The 20,843-nt window shown below is 35.5% G+C and overlaps 1 protein-coding gene across 4 annotated transcripts in view; it reads left to right on the forward strand.

Annotated features, from left to right (window-relative positions):
• LOC127847231 (protein mono-ADP-ribosyltransferase PARP14-like) overlaps positions 1-20,843 on the forward strand; it is a 63,176-nt gene that overhangs the window by 23,753 nt on the left and 18,580 nt on the right. For all 4 annotated transcript variants that reach the window (XM_052378975.1, XM_052378978.1, XM_052378977.1 and 1 more), the window contains exons 5-13: positions 6,399-6,692; positions 7,071-7,319; positions 7,593-7,832; positions 8,133-8,289; positions 16,293-16,536; positions 17,866-18,186; positions 18,374-18,452; positions 18,651-19,541; positions 19,922-20,350. In XM_052378975.1, coding sequence (XP_052234935.1) covers positions 6,399-6,692; positions 7,071-7,319; positions 7,593-7,832; positions 8,133-8,289; positions 16,293-16,536; positions 17,866-18,186; positions 18,374-18,452; positions 18,651-19,541; positions 19,922-20,350 — 2,904 coding nt within the window. The remainder of the gene's footprint in view (positions 1-6,398; positions 6,693-7,070; positions 7,320-7,592; positions 7,833-8,132; positions 8,290-16,292; positions 16,537-17,865; positions 18,187-18,373; positions 18,453-18,650; positions 19,542-19,921; positions 20,351-20,843) is intronic.

Consider the following 20,843-nt stretch of genomic DNA (forward strand, 5'->3'; position numbering starts at 1 on the left):
TCAGAGGTTTTTTTTCGAAACGCTTTTAGATAGTTTGCTTATTTTTGGTATGTGAGTCCAATTACATGGCTTACAGATGAAGTGTGAGTTTCGTTTTGGTCCATTGATGTTTGGTGTAGTTAGGGGCCTTGGACATACCCATTTTTTTCTATAATAACCGTTTTCCAGGTGTGTTTTTGAAAAATCGTTTAGATATTTGGTTGATTTTTGGTTGGTATGTGAGTCTAGTTACTTGACTTAGAGATGACATCTGAATTTCGGTACGGTCCATTGATTTTTGCATAGTTATGGGCCTTGCACTTATATCTCTAAAATAACATTTTCCGGAAGTTTGTTTACGAACGCTTTCAGATGTTTAGCTCATTTTAGGCGTGCGAGTCTAGGTACATGACTCATATATGAAGTGCGAGTTTTGTTCCGGTCCATCGATGTTAGGCGAAGTTATTGGCCTTGGACTAACACATTTTTACACTTTTTTGCTATTATTACCGTCTTCCGGATGTTTTTTTACGAAACACTTTCAGACATGTAGCTGATGTTTTGGGCGTGTGAGTCTACATTTATAAGGTACTGATGAAGTTTGAGTTTGGCGAAGTTTGAGTTTGGTTCCGGTCTGTTAATTTTTAGCTCATCTATTTTTTGAAAAAAAATTATGAGCTATTGTCATCACCTTGGCGTCGGCGTCGGCGTCGGCGTCCGGTTAAGTTTTGCGTTTAGGTCCACTTTTCTCAGAAAGTATCAATGCTATTGCATTCAAACTTGGTACACTTACTTACTATCATGAGGGGACTGGGCAGGCAAAGTTAGATAACTCTGGCGTGCATTTTGACTGAATTATGTGCCCTTTTTATACTTAGAAAATTGAAAATTTTGGTTAAGTTTTGCGTTTAGGTCCACTTTTTTCAGAAAGTATCAATGCTATTGCATTCAAACTTGGTACACTTACTTACTATCATGAGGGGACTGGGCACGCAAAGTTAGATAACTCTGGCGTGCATTTTGACAGAATTATGTGCCCTTTTTATACTTAGAAAATTGAAAATTTTGGTTAAGTTTTGTGTTAAGGTCCATTTTATTCCTTAAGTATCAAAGCTATTGCTTTCATACTTGCAACACTTACTAACTACAGCAAGGGGACTGTGCAGGCAAAGTTATGTAACTCTGACTGGCATTTGAACGGAATTATGGGCCCTTTATACTTAGAAAATTGAAAGTTTGGTTAAGTTTTGTGTTTTGGTCCACTTTACCCCTAAAGTATCATAGATATTGCTATCATACTTGGAACACTCGCAAACTATCATAAGGGTACAGTAAAAGGACAAGTTGCATAACTCTGGATGTCATTTTTACGGAATTATGGCCCTTTTTTGACTTAGTAACTTTGAATATATGGTTAAATTTTGTGTTTCGATCCACTTTACTTCTTAAGTATCAAGGCTATTGCTTTCAAACTTCAAATACTTTCATGCTATCATGAGGTTACTGTACCGGGCAAGTTGAATTTTACCTTGACCTTTGAATGACCTTGACTCTCAAGGTCAAATTATTAAATTTCTCTAAAATTGCCATAACTTCTTTATTTATGATTAGATTTGATTGATACTTTGACGAAACTACTCTTACCTGACATACCACAATAGACTCCACCCAAACCATTGCCCGTGCCCCCCCCCACCCCCCCCCCTATTTTTTTTTTTTTTTTAAGATCATCTCACAAATGACCACCACACCCTCACACTATACCCACCCCACCCCCTCCCCAATTTTTTTTTTAAACGGTTAAAAAACAAAACTATTTATTTTGATTATTTTATGTTTGAAATACCGTCCAACCATCGCACCCAAGAATCCCCCCCACCCCCCCTCCCCCCACCCGAATCCCCCCCCCCCTATTTTTTTTTTTTTTTTTTTTTTTTTTTTTTAAGATCATCTCACAAATTACCACCACACCCTCACACTATACCCCCCCCACCTCACCCCCCCCATTTTTTTTAATGAAAAGGTTAAAAAACACAAATATTTATTTTTATTATTTTATGTTTGAAATACCGTCCAACCATCGCACCCAAGAATCCCCCCCACCCCACCCCCCCCGATTTTTTTTCCCCTTTTTTTCGCATTTTTGGAAGAAAATGTAATAAATGTCCACACCCCCACACAATGCAACGCTCTTCACTCCACCCCTCCCTCCTTTGTGATTGAAAATGAGAGTCCCTTCACCTTTAAAAAGAAAATAGATGAGTGGTCTGCACCCGCAAGGCGGTGCTCTTGTTTACGAAGTTATGGGCCTGGGACTAAGACATTTTCTCTTTAATAACCGTTTTCCTTAGGGTTTTTTTGCGCGCTCTCCAATATTTAGCTGATTTGTATCCAACCCGTAGGGTGGCAAATAGCAGTCGCACTGTCCGTCTCTCCGTCCGGCATTCCGTTTTCCGGAGATTTTTTTACGAAACGCTTTCATATATTTAGCTGTTTTTGAGGTGCGTACATGACTTACAGATTTAGTGTGATTTTTGTTACGGTCCATCAATTTTTGGCACAGTAATGTTTCTTGACCCTATAAAATCTAGATAATAACCGTTTTCCGTTATGGGCCTTTGACTTTTTTCTCTATCATAACGGTGTTTCTCATGTTTGTATGGAACGCTTCCCGATATTTTGCTGATATTTATGCTCCCGGTAGGGGGCATATAGCAGTTGCACTCTCCGTCTGTCTGTCCGGTAATACGTTTTGCCGGAGGTTTTTTACAAAACGCTTTGAGATATTAAGCTGATTTTCTCCGAAGTTATGGGCATTGGGCTTCTCTTTTATAATATACTTACTTTTTTTTCTGAAGATACTTTTAGATACTATCTAACGCCTCTAAATTGGTTATGATGTTTTTTATTTGGTATAGATAATGTGTGACTTCAAAGTGCAGTATGGGGCATTGTTTTGTTTTACAAACGCAGCTCTTGTTTGTCTAGTTTTCCACCGTAATTCAAAATTGAATTTTTACTGCAGATCTCTTCTTCCGTCTTTCCGCCCCTCCATCAAATTGATCGCAAAATGTTTAAAGATTAATTCATCATTCACAAAATAATGTTTTCCAGACCTTTAAACCGACGTGTATTGTAACAAGTTGGTGGCAGTTGCAAAATGTTTTTAGCAAAACATGTTGCGCAAAATCCGCCATTTAAAATACGTTAACCAATTTTCTTAAATACAAATTTCTAGAATTTTAGTAAATGTGCAAAAGTTACGCTGGAACTTAAAATATGTTAAATGATACATTGCTCAAGTAGTGTGACCATTTAGAAGACTTACCAGGTACTGTCCCTTCGATTAAAGACAAAAGCTTTCACCTGAAGGGCAAATGTTTAAACCTGCATGTTCGGTCCATTGTAAATCTGCTCTACCATTCAGAGGCATTAGACAAGCGCGTTGTTTATTTGCACGCGTGAGTTTCAAGTATTCAAGCTTCCAAATCGTGCCTTCTCTATATCTCCGGTTCCTTTAAATGATTTAAGCGACTCAACTGAAATATTTTGGCCCTTGATTTTACAATGTATATCATCGGGACAATGTGAATATCACACTTAAAGGTCCAACAGTCATTGAACCATTATTCAGTGTCCGCTCTACATATCCTTTTGACGTTTTTATGCGAGCTATCTCATGTGTTAGATCAAAAAACTATATTCACTAGGCATGGGTCAAGGTCAGAACCTCACTTGAAGGTCAACTATTCTAACCTCTATATCAAGAACCAGCAGAATCACAACGGTTGATTTCACCGACCTTCTTACTAATGAAATGTAACGGGTTATACTGGGTATATTTCAGTAAAATGTATATGCAATGTATTTTATTATTATGAGTTTATTTTATGAAAGGATAATAGATATATTTCAGTAATATGTAACGAACAGAAAAATATAAGAATCGTGACTCGCAAAACGCATATAAACAATTAGTAGGTACATTAAGCGGGAAGAAGCGACATTCCGATAGGTATATTTCAGTAATATGTAACGAACAGAAAAATATAACAATCGTGACTCGCAAAATGCATATAAACAATTAGTAGGTACATTAAGCAATACAAATTGGAGATGTCAAATTAAATGGAGACCCGCGAGTACAGAGGCGTAAAAGTCCGGTATGCACACGTTTGACGCCCATTACTCTACTCGATTGGCTCGAATGGGTCAAAATGGCTCCTGGTCCGTTAAAATTACTCCGCTTTTATACCAATTTCGTTACGTACTCGCCTAATTCGTGACCCACGCCTGTCATCAAGTAATGGGCGTCAAACGTGTGCATACCGGACTTTTACGCCTCTGTACTCGCGGGTCTCCATTTAATTTGACATCTCCAATTTGTATTGCTTAATGTACCTACTAATTGTTTATATGCATTTTGCGAGTCACGATTCTTATATTTTTCTGTTCGTTACATATTACTGAAATATACCTATCGGAATGTCGCTTCTTCCCGCTTTATGTACCTACTAATTGTTTATATGCATTTTGCGAGTCACGATTCTTATATTTTTCTGTTCGTTACATATTACTGAAATATATCTATTATCCTTTCATAAAATAAACTCATAATAATAAAATACATTGCATATACATTTTACTGAAATATACCCATTATAACCCGTTACATTACAGTGTCACGTAATTATGTATCGTTCGTGGAAAACACACAGTAACAAACAAAGTTCATTTCTGTTTTCATCGAGATTTATTTCTGTTAAATAATTTCTAACACAACGCTTCTAATGTTCATGAAGTACATTTTTACAGCACGGCGGCCTATTGGCCGCCACGTCAAGAAAGCGTGACTACTCTACTCGATTGGCTCGAATGGGTCAAAATGGCTCCTGGTCCGTTAAAATTACTCCGCTTTTATACCAATTTCGTTACGTACTCGCCTAATTCGTGACCCACGCCTGTCATCAAGTAATGGGCGTCAAACGTGTGCATACCGGACGTTTACGCCTCTGTACTCGCGGGTCTCCATTTAATTTGACATCTCCAATTTGTATTGCTTAATGTACCTACTAATTGTTTATATGCATTTTGCGAGTCACGATTCTTATATTTTTCTGTTCGTTACATATTACTGAAATATACCTATCGGAATGTCGCTTCTTCCCGCTTAATGTACCTACTATTTGTTTATATGCATTTTGCGAGTCACGATTCTTATATTTTTCTGTTCGTTACATATTACTGAAATATATATATTATCCTTTCATAAAATAAACTCATAATAATAAAATACATTGCATATACATTTTACTGAAATATACCCATTATAACCCGTTACATTACACTAACATGCTTGCCAGTCATTGTGATAGGTTAACATTTTTTTTAAATAATTACATTCCCAACGCTCAAACGATATCTGCATTGTTTTGTCAAGTTTAGCTCGATTATGTACCTAATAATCGGAGCTATGCTTCTGTCCCAAATGTCGTCGTTTTGCTTAAGCATAATACTCTGGGTAAGGTAAACGTGCAGCATGTCCATATCACTATTTCTACAACATAGTCACAATTCAAACTTCACATACGTGTTTGGGGTTATTGTTTGTGATGTTTAAGAACTGACCCTGTAGCAGCAGGAGTTTGCTGCCATGTTTGTATGTAAAAATTTGGTAAACGTAAACATGCAACATTTTCCATATCAATGTCTCTACTACAAGTTGTAAATTGAAACTTCGAGCACAGGATAATTGTATGAGGTCACTTACCGAGTTTTATTACTTTAAAATCCAAGATAGTTGACATTGTTCTCTATTCGTCATGATACAATTCTGGTTAACCTGCAACAACTCAATATCGTTGTGTATACTAGTGAAATTTAGCTTTAATTGTACATATTGGTGTTAAACATTTACGATACACTACAATGTCAGGTATAAGTCATTTTCTACCGGACTATCTTCGTAATCAGTCACTGAACAATACTGATTGAATGCTTATGCTCCCTGCTGTACCTTTAGAATATTCCCTATAAAGTGTTTATGCAACAATCATATATCTCTGTTACAACTACATATATGCAAATTAAATGTGCTGTCAAGGTATTGTGCTGTTTTCTTTGCAGCCAGCTCACATGCAGATACTGAAAATAATGGTTGATATTTTTTTATCTTTAAGTTCTGTGCTAATATTGCTACTACATATATTCAACATCAAATATGTCGTTGTGGTAAGTATATCACGTGACGGACAGCAAATGTACAGTATGTTATTAAGGTGGAAGAATAGTCGAGCGCGATTTTTTGGAACAGCTCTAGTTACTCGACTCAATAATTGTTTTGTGCCATCCACCATTTTATTTTTATTATCATCGTTTAGTTAGTTTCCATTAAAATTATTTTATATTGTTTGTTCTAGAGCACATATATGATAGCGTGGACTCCATGACCATGCTTGGCAGCGAAATGTTTTCTAGCAACAAACCAAAAGTACCACCACGAGAAACTCAACTACGGGTCTTTGTTGAAGACGAGGATGTAGAAGCGGCTAGCTGCCCGAAGGTGACTGTCACAGGATTTCAAGCGGACACGGTGAACGAAGAAATGGAATTGTTTTTTGAAAGTAAATCGAAGTCCGGTGGTGGAGATATTGTTGCATTCGAGCTGAGCAAAAACAAAAAATCTGTTACTATTGAATATAAAAACTGCAAAGGTAAGGTATATATAAACTAGTTTTACGATTCGTTTGGATGTAACTTCAGATTTAAAATATGCCATGTAACAAATCATTAACCATTAGATAAAGCCAATGATAAGTTCACATGGACACATGTTCACCGAATTTATCATTCTCACACACTTCAAACACAGTTGTTGACATAATGTATCTGTTGACTTACAGCTGTAAATTGAGTCTTACAAAATTGCAATTTTCTCATACTTTTTGTACAAAATATATTAGATAACGTAAACACGATAAATTCCAATTATAGGTGTCTAAGTAATATAATGTTGATGCATTTTGGTAATGTAAGAATTCATGATGTGATACACTATTGTATTGTTTTACTGCACGTTTTGTTCGTATAAGATTCGGAAGACGTTCTGAGGAAGGCAAATAAAGACGGAGGGATTTATTACAAGGGTACGTTGTTAAAGGTCACGAACAATATTGTGCCGAAAATGGATCCTGTCAGAGTGTTCGTGAGCGGCATGTCTGATAAGACAACTGATGAAATAGCTACTCTCTTTATGGAAGCTAAGTGGCGTATTATTCCTAAGAAGATCCTTCGTGGAAAAATGCCCGGAACAGCTGTTATAGAATTCGACAAACAGCCAGGTTAGCAGTTCATTGACATTTTGAAGCGTTTTATTCATTAAGAATATATAATAGGAAATGTCATTAAAAATGAGTGGGATACTTAGGTAACGATCATAAAATAAATAAATAAAGTTTTCAGCATCATGTAATTTGTTCGTGTCTGCAAAAGGTGGAAGCAAGTAAACTATAGAGTACTTTATGTTATTGAATAAGTGTATTTTGTTAACCGTTTTACATTTATCAAAATCAATGTAAAGTACTTATAGTTTTCGGAACGGCATTGTTTTGTAGATTTTAATGATTTGAAAACGATGTGCGAGCGACATGCGTGTGCCGAAGCATTTTGGACAGTTTCCCTGGTCGAGCTTTCGTCCAAAGTATTGGTCAAAGAGTGTAACTCAAAGACGACATCGGAATCACTAGAACTTTATTTTGAGAACAGAAATAGGAGCGGTGGTGGAGACGTTTTATACGTTGAACCACATCATGACCTCTCCCATGCGTTTATAGTTTGCTTCAAACATGTTTCAGGTACCATATTTCACATATCAAATACACTCTTTCATTAGTTGCCAAAATAGGTTTGCACACTTTAATATCAGATGTGTATGGATTGGATTCTAATTCGTATTAAGGAATATTTTTCCACTCTTCACGGTATACCATTGCGTGGTGTTGTACACCCTAAAATCTTCAAACCTTATTTGCCATCGTTTTGATCAAAATGATGATTTTGTTCACGAATTCGATCTCAGCTGCTTTGATATCTTTGCTGTTAAGGGCCTGCATGTCGATGTGAGTCAGTAGTACAAAATCATTATTTTATAACAGATGCTGAACGCGTGATCAATGATGACAGGACCCATGTACTGGACAACAATACTATTACCGTGTCTTTGTACTACCCTTGTTTAGACCGCGACCCTTCAGAGGAAACTGCAATTCCCGAACCTGTTCTAATCGAAGATCTCGACCAATATCGAGCCAGGTACGATTCACATGTATTGATCTTTTTAGCTCACCCGATTGCTCAGGTGAGCTTTTGTGACCGGTCTTTGTCCGTCGTCTGTCCGTCCGTCGTCCACATTTGGTTGGTAAACACTCTAGAGGCCACATTTCTTGTCCGATCTTTATGAAACTTGGTCAGAAGCTTTGTCCCAATGAAATCTCGGTCGAGTTCGTAACTGGGTCGTGCCGGGTCAAAAACAAGGTCACTAGGTCAAAAAAAAAGAAAAACCTTGTAAACACTGTAGAAGTCACATTTCATGCCCAATGTTCATGTAACTTTGTCAAAAAGTTTGTCTTAATGATATGTTGGTTGAGTGCAAAAGTGGTTCCGGTCCGTTGAAAACACATGGCCGCCAGTGGGGGTAAGAGGGGGGTATAATGTGGGGTGTGGTAATTTATAAGATGTTTAAATAAAAATTGGGGGGGGGTGGGGGGGAGTAGGGGGGTGGGGGTGAGAGGGGGTAATAATGTGGGGTGGGGTAATTTATTAGATGTTTAAAAAAAAATTGGGGGGGGTAGGGGGGAGTGAGAGGGGGGTATAATGTGGGGTGGGGTAATTTATTAGATGTTTAAACAAAAAAAAATGAGGGGGGGTAGGGGGGAGTGAGAGGGGGGTATAATGTGGGGTGTGGAAATTTATAAGATGTTTAAAAAAATAAAAAAAATTGAGGGAGGTGTGGGGGGGGGGTAGGGGGATGGGGGGAGTAGAGGGGGGTGAGAGGGGATATAATGTGGGGTGTGGTAATTTATAAGATGTTTAAAAAAAATTTGGAGGGGGGATGGGGGGTGAGAGGTGGTAATAATGTGGGGTGGGGTAATTTATTAGCTGTTTAAAAAAAATTGGGGGGTGGCGGGTAGGGGGGAGTGAGAGGGGGGTATAATGTGGGCAGGGGTTATTTTTTAGATTTTTTAAAAAATGGGGGGAGGGGTAGGGGGGATCGGGGGTAGGGGAGTGGGCGGGTGAGAGGGGGGTTTAATGTGGGGTGTGGTAATTTATTACATGATGTTAAAAAAAATTAGGTGGGTTGATATCCTCTATTCATTAAACATGAAATTGCAACTTATTGCATTTGTTTCCTCTGTATATAAGAAAGATGTAATAGTGTATTACCTCCCCTGTCCTGCTTATATTTATATTAATCAACAAAATTAAACATTAACACAATATTTAATATACAAAACATACAAAAAAATCATATTCTGATAATATTTTTACTGATCCACTTTATTTTACTCAAAGGATGATGTTTCATTGGACTGATAATTATAGATTTAGGATTACAGACCAGTTGCTTCAGTTATATTGTTCAGAGTTCGCCCTGTTGGCCGCGTATGCATTCTTGAGTTATCATCCAAATACATCAATTAGGCAAAACCCAAGTACCGGTACATAGATTGTAAGTAATATGCATAAACATTAGAAATTGTTTACAATCTTAACTGGGATCACACCAGCTTACCAAAAGACATTTATAAAAAACAATATCTAATCACAAACATAATACCATACAGTATCAAACTCGACCTTAATCATTAATAACTTATATGTACTTATTCACAGATTTCGGCTTGTTTTGAAGTTTGTGATTAAATTCTTTAAATTAATAAATTTAAACGACATGACTAAAAAGCTCCAGTATAAAACAAGAATGAAATTAAAGAAATAAAAAAAAAGTTAAAAAAGTTAATCCCACCTGGGATTGAACCACTGACAATTGAATTATAAACCAACTCTGATGATACTGATAACAAAAATATTGAGTTGTGATAATAGCATCCTCTGTGTTGCTATAAATATATTCTCGGTTAAATAAACTGCCGCAACACCCCTTAATGATATGTTAGTTGAGTTCAAAAGTGGTTCCGGTCTGTTGAAAAACATGGCCGCCAGTGGGCGGGGCAGTTTTCCTTATTTGACTATAGAGAAACCTTGTAAACACTCTAGAAGTCACAATTTTTTAACATTTGTTTCCTTGATACGAGAGTTGAGTTCAAAAGTGGTCCCGGTCAGTTGAATAACATTGCTGCCGGGGGGGGGGGGAGTTTTCTTATATTTATATAGTAAAAAAAGCTTGTGAACACTCTAGAAGTCTCATTATTTGCCCAATCATCATGAAACTAGGTGAAAAGATTGGTTTTATATATATCTCAGATGAGTTCACAAATGGTCCTGATTGGTAAAAAAAACATGGCTGCAAGGGGGTGGGGCAGTTTTCCTTATGTGACTAGAGAGAAACCTTGTGATCGAACACTATAGAAGTCACATTTTTTGCCTAATCATCGTGAAACTCAGTCAATACATTGGTTTTATTGATTTCTCTGACAAGTTGGAAAATTGCTCAGTTCGATGAAACATACTTTTTAGCTCACCTGATTGCTCAAATGAGGTTTTAGGATTGGTCTTTGTCCTCCGTCCGTCCACATATGGTTTGTAAACACTCTAGCATTCACATTTCTTAAGCATTCTTTATCAAAGTTGCTGAAAGATCTCGGTCAAGTTTGATAATGAGAAAAATCACATAAATAATGCCATAATTATTGCCCTTAGATTGTCCAAATTTTCATTATATTATACAAAATTCTTGTAAACACTGTAGAGGTCACAATTTTGTTTCAGATTTTATGAATCTTGGTCATAATATTAATTTTTGTAAGCAATTAAGTTTGATGTTTGGTAAGGGGAGTCAACTCAAAATATAGGTGACCAGGTCAAATCTTACTAAAAAATAACACTCCATACGCCAGAGTTTTGGTTCAATAATGATGAAACTTGACTAGGATGTTTGTCTGGACAATATCTAGGTCAGGTTTGACATTTGGTAAAGATTGATTGAACCGACCACCGATTGAGCGAACTAGGGCCATCTTGGCCCTCTTGTTATGAAAACTAACTTTCTATTGTCCTTTTAAATCGCAAAAATCCCCAAAAAGTCGTGATTTATATATATCGGTTTTGCTCATTTATAGTTTAACACGCAATCTAATAGTGTTAAAAGTTTTTTCATATTTTTTTATTTAACAAAAGCCCCCCTTCGAAGAGCATGGGATATATTATTGTGCTTAAAATGGTAACTTAAGGCGTAAATTTAAACGTCTGCTTTCTTTAAATGATTGCTACACAGTATTACAAAATGGGGGTAAACATAAATTACTAAGTGCTCTTTGCTGTCTTTCTGTTTCTTCGTTGGCGCATATTGATAAGGAATTTAAACTTATTTTACTTCAATCTGACCCTCTATATGAATGTGTTTGTATTATTGAATCTTTCACTGACTACTATCTTAAACCTTTTATTGAAAATGTACTTAACAAAACTAGAAATCGTATCAAAATTGAGTTTTGTAACAAAGGTCTTGATTTAATTGACCTTCCTAAAATATTCAATGATAAAAATGTACGTCGGTTGATTCCCCCTTATTTCCGCAATACTGAATCACCACTTATTTGCTACAAATATAGTAAACCTGTAAGAAGTATCGTTTTTAATTATAATTCTATTTCCACAGATATAAATGTAATAAGAAATTGTCCTACATTATGTGACTGTACTAGTTCTAAATATATATATGGTCCAGTTGGACATGTTATTACTGGGGACCTTAATTTCATTCAAAATAAAAACCTTAGAAATTTGCTACGCAGAGGCCCTAAGTACAGACTGCCTATTCCTGTTGATTTTGATGACTGCATTAAGAATATCGTAACATCCTTACATGATTATTGCACCAAATGGTGCAGGAAGGAAAATGCTGAAATTACTGCACTCAATGATTGGAAAACAAAAATATTTAGTATGGCCATGAATAAAATATGTTTTTATGATACACATCCTTTGGCCCTACCACATTCACATAAATTTAATAAACAAAATCTCTGTAAATTGCTTGAAGACTTAAAATCTAAATTCGTCTTAGTTCCTGCTGATAAGGCTGCTAATAATGTTATCATAATATGACGAGTGTTTTATGTTCAAACTATTTCACAAGAACTTTCACAAACTACATCATATTGTGAGTACAATAAGCAACCTAATGAAATTATTACCGACCATATTGCCCAATGCATAAAGTTAAATGTAATAGTCAATATTACTGACAAGAAATTGCCATCACTTTACTGGATACCTAAATTACATAAGACGCCATATAAAAGTCGTTTTATCGCTAATTCAGTGTCTTGTACCACCAAACAATTATCAGTGTATCTTAGATCTGCATTGAGTGCTATTAGATATCATATAGCTAAATTTTGTAATAAAGTTTATGAAAATAGTAATATTAACCTATTTTGGTCAATAAAAAACACCTTAGAAGTTATTGATAAAATTGAAAATAAAAAATATAAGGTGTCACAGGTAAGTACTTATGATTTTTCGACACTATATACAACGCTTCCTCACGCTTTAATAAAATCCAAACTTGTTTCTTTGATTGAAAAAACTTTTGCTAGAGAGAAATGTTTGTATCTAGCTTTAAACACTAAAACAGATTTTTTTACTAATCAGATATTAGATAATTACATCATTTGGACTGGTCTTGACTTTTGTGCAGCACTTACTTTTCTTTTGGATAACTTGTTTGTTGAATTTAATGGTAAAATATTTAAACAAATTATTGGCGTTCCTATGGATACTAATTGTGCGCCACTTATAGCTGACCTTTTTTTATATTGTTATGAAAGCGAATTTATGTTAGAATTATCTAAAACTAAGCAAGTAGATTTGATTAATTGTTTTAACCTTACTAGTAGGTACATTGATGACATACTTATTTAGATAATCCATTATTTGAACAATATATTCACAAAATCTACCCATAAGAACTAGTCTTAAATAGATCGCGTATATCCAATACAGACGCTGCGTATTTAGACTTACATTTAACTATTAATAATAATTTGATAAAAACTAGTTTATACGACAAACGGGACGATTTTAACTTTGAAATTGTGAATTTTCCGTTTCTAGATGGCAACATCCCTAAAGGACCTTCCTATGTTATTTACATTTCGCAGTTGGTACGTTATGCCAGAGCATGTTCGTGTATTAAAGATTTTAATGATCGTAATCTAATATTAACTAAAAAATTTCTAAAACAAGGCTTTTTGTATCATAACCTAAGAAATAAATTTGCTAGATTTTACTCTAAGTATGGTGATTTAATTTCAAAATATAATGTTTCTTTAAAATGGCATTTAAATAATGGAATCTCCCATCCATCATTTTACGGAGATGTTTTGAAGCGTGTCCGCAAATTAAAATATGTTAAACCAAATGTTCATATTAAACTTTTCAATTTAATTAACTTGTTTTTATCAAAAGGATACGATGCTTATGTACTTAAAAACACGTGTTTGATGGTTTTCGATTCACTATATCTTTCTTCCCTTAAAATTTGGAATCATTAGTGATATTATAGGCATTTTTCACTGTTGAATAAAATTGTGTCATTGTGTCGTATGAACAAATCTGCATGAATACTACATTATAGGCATTTTTCACTGTTGAATAAAATTGTGTCATTGTGTCGTATGAACAAATCTGCATGTAAACTACATTTGGACTCAAATCGTACATCAAATCATTTCTGTCTTCAGTTGTCAAAACACCTATATACTGTTTGATTCCAATAATGTCGCTTTAATGGAATTACCATTTGTATTCATTTGCTTCTTAATATTAAATCACGAAAACTTGTTTTATTAGTAGCACAGCCCCATTAATATTTTTATTTAGTACTGCCCTTGTAATTTGTTCACGTCATTATGTCATTATGGATTTTTGTGACGTCATACGACCGACTTTCCCAGTTGTAATCTACATGCATAGGACATTGGGTTTATAACGTTCCATTTTATTTATATTTTCTCTCTGATAGGCGTTTCTTGTTTGATTTAATTATTTTTAATTTGTTTAGCAGTCACATAAACAACCAAGCTATGTAATATGGAATTTTTACACCCATTATTGCTGCTTCTTCCTGTATTTGCGCGATGATTATCTGAGATATTAACTCTATGATTCTACATTCTCAAATCTTTTCTATAAAGAAGGAATGTAGTTGACAATTGTTAATAGTTTTATTTGATCGTTCGTCAAAAAGTTGTAATTCTGTCACTCTTGTATCTTCAATGCAATTGAGTAATTAAATAGTAATTAAATTGAATGCGTTTTAATTCCCTTTTATTATTGTTTAATTTGAGTTACAATGCTATGACGTTAAATTTTATTTACACTTAAATGTATTATGAATATTGCTGGGCCAAGTTTGAGGTTGAGCGCTCTATAACCAGGTTTAAACCCCCAATGCTTTGCATTGACCGTTCCAAGGCGGTGACCCCAGCTTTATTCATATTTTGTGTTTATGTTGGTTTGTATTGTGCTGTATTGTGCTGTTTTGTACTGTTTGGGCAATCGGTCACTTGCCTTAAATAAAGGACCAACTAATTGTTTTTAATAAAAATTCAATACTGCTCCAGCAGCTGGAGTTTCACTTCTTTATATTGATGTCGGTCGGTTGGTTCGTCGGTCTGTCTGTCAGTAGACCAGTTCGTTTCCGATTAATAACTCGTCAACGTATTGACCGATTGGCTTGATACTTCACATCTAAATTGACCATGAACAGTATATGACACCTACTGACATTTGGATTACTAGGTCAAAGGTCAAGGTCATTGTCACAATAAGTATGAAAATCGTTTCCGATCAATAACTCGTCAACAAATTGTCCGATTAGCTTGATACTAAATATGTGCATTGGCCTTGGGCAGTACAGACCCCTATTGAAATTGGGGTCACTTGGTTAAAGGTCATTATCACTGTCACAATAAGTTGGAAAATCGTTTACGATCAATAAATCGTCAACATTTTGACCGATTGGCTTGAACTTCCCATTTGCATTGGCCTTGGACAATAGATGACCCTTATTTAAATTGGGGTCACTAGTTCAAATCCCTGTTTGGGGGGTGGAGAGGCATATGTCTCCGACCGCGGAACTCTTGTTCGTCGCTGCTCTCGTTAAAGAACTCTTATAATATGCGGTTAGGGACCTGCCTCTGTGTTACCGCGGGACTAGTTTGTTAGGCATGTCTGTTCCTCTATCGGTAAACTGCACTATTTGATTTCCCATTATACATCGAAGATTGTGGTGGGACCTTAGTAACGTTGTTAAGGGTTATGATGACGATCCTGTAAAACGTTTTTCATCGGGGACCAAAAAAAAGGTTACCTAAAAAGAATAAATATGTAATAAAACATAGAACATCGATAAGTTGTAAGTTTGTCGAATAGTATGTTTGTAAATGTGTATCACATTTTCATTTTTTCCGCCTTTTTTGTTTTACTCCACACAAGAAAAAACGTCTCAAAAAAGCACAATATTTTATTCCACTACTTGCTTTACTTAACAAAATTGAACTCCCGGGGTCAAATCTCAGGAGAATATTACTTAACCCTTTACCACTAAGACACTTATTTGTACATATTTGTAGTCCCTCAGAAAGTTAGATTTAATTAAAGGCCTTTCCTACTAGATCCAAGTTTTAAAGGTTTCAGTTCCAACCCTTAGTTACGGATGAGAAGCAAACAGCAGAAAACCTGAACAGACTGCGAGTTACTTGTTCTGATTTTATGCTGGTTGCACAAGCCATTTTTCCTTTGCTACTTATGGGGAAAAGAATAAAAACAGAGCACTATATGCTGGACTCACAATTATTCAATCATCATGAAACCTGGTATTCATATGCGAACTATGAGGTTAAAGTATTACACCTTAACAAGAGGTCTACACATCTTGCAAACTACTGTCATAAATGCAAAATAGCTAAATGATTTGATGGTTTAAACGAGTACCCGTGTATCGAACCATTCAATTTGAATTGCAAACACTTTATTTAGTAGCGGCGTTCAAATGTAGTGACTGTTATTACTCGCAATAATGTCTTCGCTTGGTTTGAACATGACTTGCATTGTTTTATTTCTGGAAGGTTCTTGTTTGAGTCAGACCAACAGAAAGCAAAAGTTGAGGCTTCATTGAAAGATGCGTTTGGACGACCAGTTTGGATTGTAGATGAGAACGGTAGTAAACTATTGCAAATCGAATGCACTGACGATCCGAAGGATTCTTCATCACGGCCCTTTATTAACCATTGGAAAGAAAGGTGTCGTGAACGCATCTCGTGGATATTCAACGAACTTAAAGTAGACGAAACAAATGTGATGGCGATTGAGGTATATTATTGGCAAACTATTACTTGCCTCAAGTTATCGACAATCGCATGGAAACTAAACATTCTTTCCAAAAAAGTTTGTTTAGTTTCGATTTTGATTTTGCTTATTGTGGTGAATACAATTGCTTTAGCTTTTTTTAAAACAAGAAATATGATTTCAAAGATGTGTTTGTCTCCTATGATGATGTTATCGCTTTTGCAAAATACATTGGTAAACGTATTGTTTGTCTTTCTTATTTCTAACGTTTAATGTAAACCACTCTAAGATTTGAATGTTTCGGTCTCGGTCTATGTGTTGTTAACGCCTAGACTACTCTCATTCACATGACATGGGAATGACTTTATTTTTAGTTATTTTTGAAAGTAAAGCGATTGTAAACGATTCTAATTATAACATGCCATTTTCTTTATCTTAAAAAGTACACGAGTATAAACGAGGAACGATAATGGAATTAAATAATGCACCTAATAATGGTACCATTTATCAAATATGGTTAACTTCTATACAATTTACAACGACAAAGTTTACGCCAGTAGCCACTCGTTAACTAGTATTTGGTTTAGAACCCAATATTGTGTCAACATATTGTATGAAACATCTGCACTGAATAGTGGGTATATCCCAATAGTGTACACCTTCTGTGTACATAAATATTTGTTTACTGTACAGTAGACAATTATTTGCAATTTAATTAAACTAATACCATTTATTTTCTATTACTGCCTCTTGAATAATTCAAATTCGTTTGTGTATTCATTGACGGTGTATCTGTTTAAAAAAAATCAGTAAAATCGTATGTACTCTCTTCAATTATCCCTCGCCATAGGCGGAGGGATATTGTTTTGGCGTTGTCCGTCCATCCGTCCTTTCGTCTTTTCGTCCGTTTTCGGCATTTTTGTGTCCGGAGCCATATCTTGGAAGTGCTTCGGCGGATTTCATTGAAACATGGTATTAATATGTACATGGATAAGAGGATGATGTTCGCCAAATGGCATTGTACACCATCTGTAAATCACGGAGTTATGGCCCTTTGTATCTTGAAAAATTGCTTTTTTAGTGTCAAATATAATACTTTAGTGTCCAGAAGCATATTGGCGGGGATATCTATTCAACGAATTTGCTTGTTGGCTTTGTATTGGATTTTGAATTCCTATTGTATAGTTTTAACTTTGGCGCTGCTATTAGAGCACTGCCATATTGAATACTCCTTGCTGCTTATGCACACTTTTAACCACTTATTCTGGACATAAGTTTTACTTATTTTGACCATCTGTCAAGATCAAACCGGCAGTTTTTGTATTAATCGATCAAAGCGTTCTGTTTGTTTAGTTGTTTGATGAGATGAAGATCAAGCTACAGAACATAAAGGTTCGACGACCAGAGGCTTTGGCTATTGTTCTTGAAAGAAAATCGTCGGGAATCGTCATTGTAGGAGAAGTCAAAGAAGTGGATCCGCTCTCAAGCGACATTGCAAAACTCATAACAGAAATGGAGAATGAGTTGGAAAAAAATAACAAAACTGCAACAAAAACATTAAAGTTGAGGAACTTCGAATACATATTGTTAAAGGCATCAAATATCAGCGGACGCCTTCAGACGGAAAAAGTTGATGTAGCGATGGATGGACTGACCAAACAATTAACGTTTTCGGTTTGTTAGTTCGTTACCTAAATGCAATAATGTGTTTCGCATGTTGCATGTATGTGAGTACATATTTTGTTCAGGCAGAAAAGTCGATTTATTTAATTAAAGAAAGTTTTTCTGCCAATATGATTTTACGTATTTATTAGTATTGGTTCTGTTTTATATACTATTACATTAATATAATGTTTAACAGGGGCGGTTCCAAAATGTAGCAAATGCAGTGAGTATTGTGCAAGATACATTGACAAACTTTGTGCGAACTGACGTTCCAGGTACTTCCCAGCGGTGTCACTTTACTCGTGTCGTTTCAACACGATTTAAATGATATTTGAAGGATCTTAACTTTTATTGTTTAACCCATATCTTTTAACTGTATTGCATCACCAGCTATATCGTCCGATGTGTAATGTATATAATTGTTGTTGTTGTTTTTTTAAATACAGGTTTAATGTATTGCAGTTTATTTTTAGGTTACACACAGTTGTCAGTCGATTTGCTGTTCAAAAATCAAACGAGGCATCTAATAAAGAAAGCCCTTTTCAATAAAAAGTTGATTGGCGTTTGGGATTTTGAGAAACGTACCACGCTTTACATGTATAGTAGCAATGAAAATGATCTGCAAAAATGCGTGCAAATTCTACGCGAAACCTTGCTTGAGTCGAATAAGCGGTTGTCTGACGATGAAACTTCTGTATTGAACAGCTCTAAGGGTACCGATTTTCTGCATCACTTAGAGACAAAACACGAAGGACTTGTAAAGTTTGCGATAAATGGACCAAAGCTTCGAATCGCGTCGGTAGCTGAAGTAAATGAAGAAATAACCAAAGAGCTTGAATCATTTGTAACTGATAATTCTGAAGCATGTAAAATAATTGAAATCGAACCCGGTAAATTTCAATTTATTTACACGCATAAGAAAGATGAACTTCGAAGTATCGAAGAGCAGTGTCAACGACAGAACGTCGTTTGTACGTGCATCGACGAACCAATTAAGAAAGGATTTATGTTTCAAGGTCCCCAAGTAGCTGTAAAGTCTGAGATAACGAAAATACAAACTCTTATTGATAATATTGTGTTTAAAGATATTGCGGTTACCTATCCGGGGTGCAATGAGTTCATCGGGCGGAAGTCTGGAAAAAAAGCCCTGAAGGAAATTGAAGATAAAAGACAATGTGTATTAAGGTATAAAAAGTCAAATATTAATGATGATTTAGAAAATGGTCATATATATTCCATCGGATCTTGCAAATTGACAGTTATCTTGAGAGATATTACGGGGATAAAGGCAGCTGCGATGATAAACGCATGTTCCGGTGATCTGTCAAACACGTTAGGCCTCGGAGCATTGTTAGTTAAAAAAGGTTTGTAGAAATTGAAATTGAAATTTAAGTGTAATCAATATTTGTTTTGGCATGGACACCTAAGTATATACAAATGAGTGAAACAGTTTATGAGGGTGGATATCAAGTACATGTTTGCCGTTATGTGTTAACACAGCATGCATTTCTTTTTAAATAATGTCATCAAATCGGTATTGTAGTCCTATACGTTATGACACTCTTCTGGCAATAGTTTAATATAAAACACTTCCCATTGTCAATAATGTATAACACTCGCAACATGATATGTTAAATTGTCAAAACATGCACCATCTATTGTTTATAAAAGCTGCTTACTTCAAGAACACATATGACATGGTACTCTTTGTTGATTATTGTCGAGTAAAAATTATTACTTACAGGTGGGCTAAGAATTCAACAGGAACTCGACGCACAGAAAGAGAAAAAGGTTATGATTGGAGATGTTTATGTGACACAGGCTGGAAATCTTCCATACAAAGCTATTATACACGTTGTTGTACCTACCTGGTCAGATAAAACTTCAACGGAAAAGCGGTTACTCGGCAGTACCATATTCAATGCCATTGAACATGCTGATAAAATGGGATTCAAGCAAATAGTAACTCCACCTATAGGGACAGGTATTCCTGGCTTTCCTTCGGAAATAGTCGCCGAAACGATGCTCGACACATTAGCTCAATATTTCCAAAGTGGACAAAAACATGTCATTGAGAATATCATCATCTGCGATATTAAAGAAGAAAATATTGACGCCTGTTTGAGCACTTTAGATTCAGGCGATGAAGTTCGTTTGCGGGAACGGAGACAAGGTTTCTTTTTTTATTAATGTGTGAAAAAGTTTAATTTAATATAAGCTGTTCTTTTTTTATTTTTCTCAGCACAACGTGCTCATGGTAAGCTATTCGTTGTCACATTTTGTCCGTCGTTCACCTTAAGCATACTTTAGAGACCACATCTTTATTGAAGTTTGTAACAACATTTGTCAATTCTCAAATGGAATCTGGACAGTTTTCGAAAGTGGATCATGTGGAATCATTTTGAAGACAAAGTTTAGGAACACTATGCGTAACAGTTTATTCCCAAATATCATTGAACTTGGTCAGAACATTTGTTCTTATGATATATCAGCCGAGCCTTCAGGCGTATTATCTTACTTTGGGTTCTAATTAGTATTTTTAGTTATATAAATTACAAAGCTAGTCCCAAGGCTAAAACGGCAGACTTTTATCTTCAAGACGTCGAGCCAACTTTAAAGAAAAAAAATACAATGACTCTGGTGTATGTAAGTGCACATGGCACAAG

This window comes from Dreissena polymorpha, chromosome 10 (assembly GCF_020536995.1).
Source record: "Dreissena polymorpha isolate Duluth1 chromosome 10, UMN_Dpol_1.0, whole genome shotgun sequence".
Lineage (NCBI taxonomy): Eukaryota > Metazoa > Mollusca > Bivalvia > Myida > Dreissenidae > Dreissena > Dreissena polymorpha.